Here is a 2,986-nt window from a genome sequence, read left to right as displayed (position 1 = left end):
CCAGCAGGAATCCACATGAGGCATGTAAATTCACACTGGGTCGTGTAAACAGAGATTTTGGAACAAAACACGCCGAAAGTTTCATAGACTTTAACATGCCCCGTGTAGCTGATCGTGTAGAATCTAAAAGTTCCTCCTCCGAATCAACATGAGGCATGTGGAAAACAACTTTAATCAACATGAGGCATGTGGGATGGCACTAGCAAATTTGTTGACAAGAAAAAATTTTCTCTTTTCACACCTTTTACACCTTTTGTCCTTATCCCTTTAGAGACCATTTTTAGGGCAAACCTTGAGGGGATATATAAGTATCATATTCTCATTTTTACCATAAGGAGAAAGAGAGAGAAAAATCAAAAGAGAAAGGAAAGAGGGAATCACGCCATTTTTGGAGGAAGAACACCTACAGAGTGATGTTTTCCAGCTTCCATTTTCAGAGATTTGGATCTTCTTCTTCTGAGTTCTTTTATTTTTAATTTTATTTTCATGTTTTCTTGCTCTATTTCATATTTTCTACTTATAAATACAAGCATGAGTGAGTAAATACTTAAGATTTCAGAGTTGGGTGTAATAATTTAAGTTTTATTTATGGATTTGGACCAGTTTTAACCAGATTTTAGTATATATAATCTTTGATTCTTATCTTGTGTGCTTATTTACATACCCATTGTTGGTACCCTTTGGGTTTTGTTCTTAATCTTAGATTGAAGGACCAAGAGGTGAGAATCTATAATAAATAATCAAGATAATGAACTTAATCACCTAGTGTTAGAAATAAACTAGTGGGTTAAGAGGAATTTCAAGTTGATTAAAATGCTTAAAGAGTTTTGGGTAATTAAATATCGCATGAGAATGGGGTTTAGCTTCCTTTAAAACACTCTTTAGTTTGCTTGAAAGAGAAATTAAAGAAAATCAGAATCAACTTCCTTCAAACTTGCATTTCCCTTAATCTTGGCTTTGCCTATCCAAATCCCAATGAAATTTACTTCATGAACCTCAACTCTAGAATCAATTTTTACCATTAATTAATTAAATCTTTTGTTACTTGCTGAAATTTTAGTAAATTAGTATAGTGCTTAGAATTTTAATTGCTTAATTCATTATAATTTTCTTATTTTTCCCAATCTAATTTGCTGCATCTCTTACTCTATTTTTGGCACAAATTATCGATAGCCCAAATAATCATAACTTTTATAGTTTGGTACTCAAACAACAAATTTCTGTGGGATGATATCTTTTCTTTACTACTTGAACGACCTGTATACTTGCGGAGTACTCAAACAGGCGTTGATGCCATAAATCAGTTTGGTCTTTATTTGACAAGAAAGCTAAAGCTGGTGCTTGATTTTTGAAGTAATAAAGGCCATTCTTCAACTCACCCATTCCAATCAACTTCCTCGTGGTTAGGTCTTGTAACATGCAAAAGTAAGGGAAAAAAAGACCAACACAATTTAGTGTTTGGGTTAATTTGCTGATAGAAATGAGATTACAAGCAAAGGTGGGTATATGCAAAACATTGTTTAAGGTAATTAAAGAATTAAGAGCCACATCACCACAAGTATCAGCAGTGACAAAAGAGCCATTTGGAATGGTTATATTAGAACCAAATTGAAGCTTTCTTTCTTTAATTATAAAACTCCTTTCACAAGTCATATGACCAGAAGCCCTAGAATCAAATATCCAGTCATAATTAGTTGCAGGAAAAGTAATAGCCCTACTAGCAAAATTGGTCATTGGTTCAGCACCTTTGGAGTTTTCAAGGCTCAAAAGAGAAATAAGCTGGTTATATTGCTCCTTCGTCAAACCACTTACTGGAGAACGAGTCATACATTGATATGCTGGAATTCGACTAGAATTAGCCGATTTGCCCTTTCCTTTTTTGTTTTTCTCCCACCGATCTAGGTAGCCATGTAATTCAAAATAGGCTTCTTTGGTGTCACAAAAAAGTTTAGAAACATCACGGTTACCTGTTGATGGCCGAGAATTGGATGGTTTGGAATTTCCTTTTGGAGTTGCAAAAGTCACCCCCTCTAATGAGTTACCTCTTTTGTTGGCCGCAAGTTGCTGCTATCGTTCTTTTTGTGCCACCAAACCATAAACACGAGCTAAAGAGGGCAAAGGTTCAATATTTAAAATTTGAGATCGAACAACATTAAACTTGTCATGCAATCCCATAAGGAACCGAAGAACCTTCTCTTTTTCTTTTTCTGTAGCAAATTCCTTAATAGTGCCACAAGTGCATTTTGGTGTGTTAGAATACGATCCATATTCGTCCCATAATCCCTTCAATTTGGTGTAGTAAGTGACCACCGATTGATCCCTCTGTTGAGTATTAACAATCTCCATCTTTAGTTGATGAACACAAGGTGCATTTCCTTGTGAGAATCGCTCCTCCGAATCTTTCCAAAGCTCCTTTGCCGTATCAAAGAAAGCCACACTGTCATGAAGAGGAAAATGCTACGAATTAAAGAGCCAAGAGATCACCATGGAATTTCTCTTAATCCATGCAGCTTCATCTGGTGAATTTGCTTCAGGTCGTGGAAGACAACCATCCACAAATCCCATTTTGTTTTTGGCTAATAAGGCATTCGTGATGGCTCTTTGCCATGTTGAACAATTATCCTCTTTGAGTAAGCAAGTGACTAGAGAAACTCCAAGATTGTCAGTTGGTTGTAGCACATATGGAGAATTGACTGCACTTTCGTTGGATGAGTTTGTCATTCTGATATAATTTTTTTTTAAAACTCCTACTCTGATACCATGTTAACTTTGGTAAAAGAAAATCAGGTTTTTCTTTTTAATATTAATGAATAAGCAAAGTGCGCTTATAGTTACAATAGGAAAACAAAATATTAAAAAATAAGAGAACAGTTACAACAGAATTTTGAGTCCTATAATATCTCCAATATATCTGCACAATATATCTACAAAATCTGCTCAATAACAGCTCAATAATATCTCCAAAATTCTGCATAATGACAGCTCC

General features: G+C 35.0%; 1 protein-coding gene across 1 annotated transcript; it reads right to left on the bottom strand.

The window, feature by feature from the left end:
* Positions 1-2,067: 2,067 nt before the first annotated feature.
* Positions 2,068-2,721, bottom strand: LOC110654881 (uncharacterized). Its single transcript, XM_021811008.1, has 2 exons — positions 2,485-2,721; positions 2,068-2,412 (listed from the first exon to the last, which is right to left on the bottom strand). The coding sequence occupies exons 1-2, from the start codon at positions 2,719-2,721 to the stop codon at positions 2,068-2,070; spliced, it is 582 nt and encodes a 193-aa protein (XP_021666700.1).
* Between the last annotated feature and the right edge of the window lie 265 nt (positions 2,722-2,986).

Source organism: Hevea brasiliensis, chromosome 16 (assembly GCF_030052815.1).
Source record: "Hevea brasiliensis isolate MT/VB/25A 57/8 chromosome 16, ASM3005281v1, whole genome shotgun sequence".
In the NCBI taxonomy this organism is placed as follows: Eukaryota; Viridiplantae; Streptophyta; class Magnoliopsida; order Malpighiales; family Euphorbiaceae; genus Hevea; species Hevea brasiliensis.
This window is presented reverse-complemented; position numbering and strand designations above follow the sequence as displayed.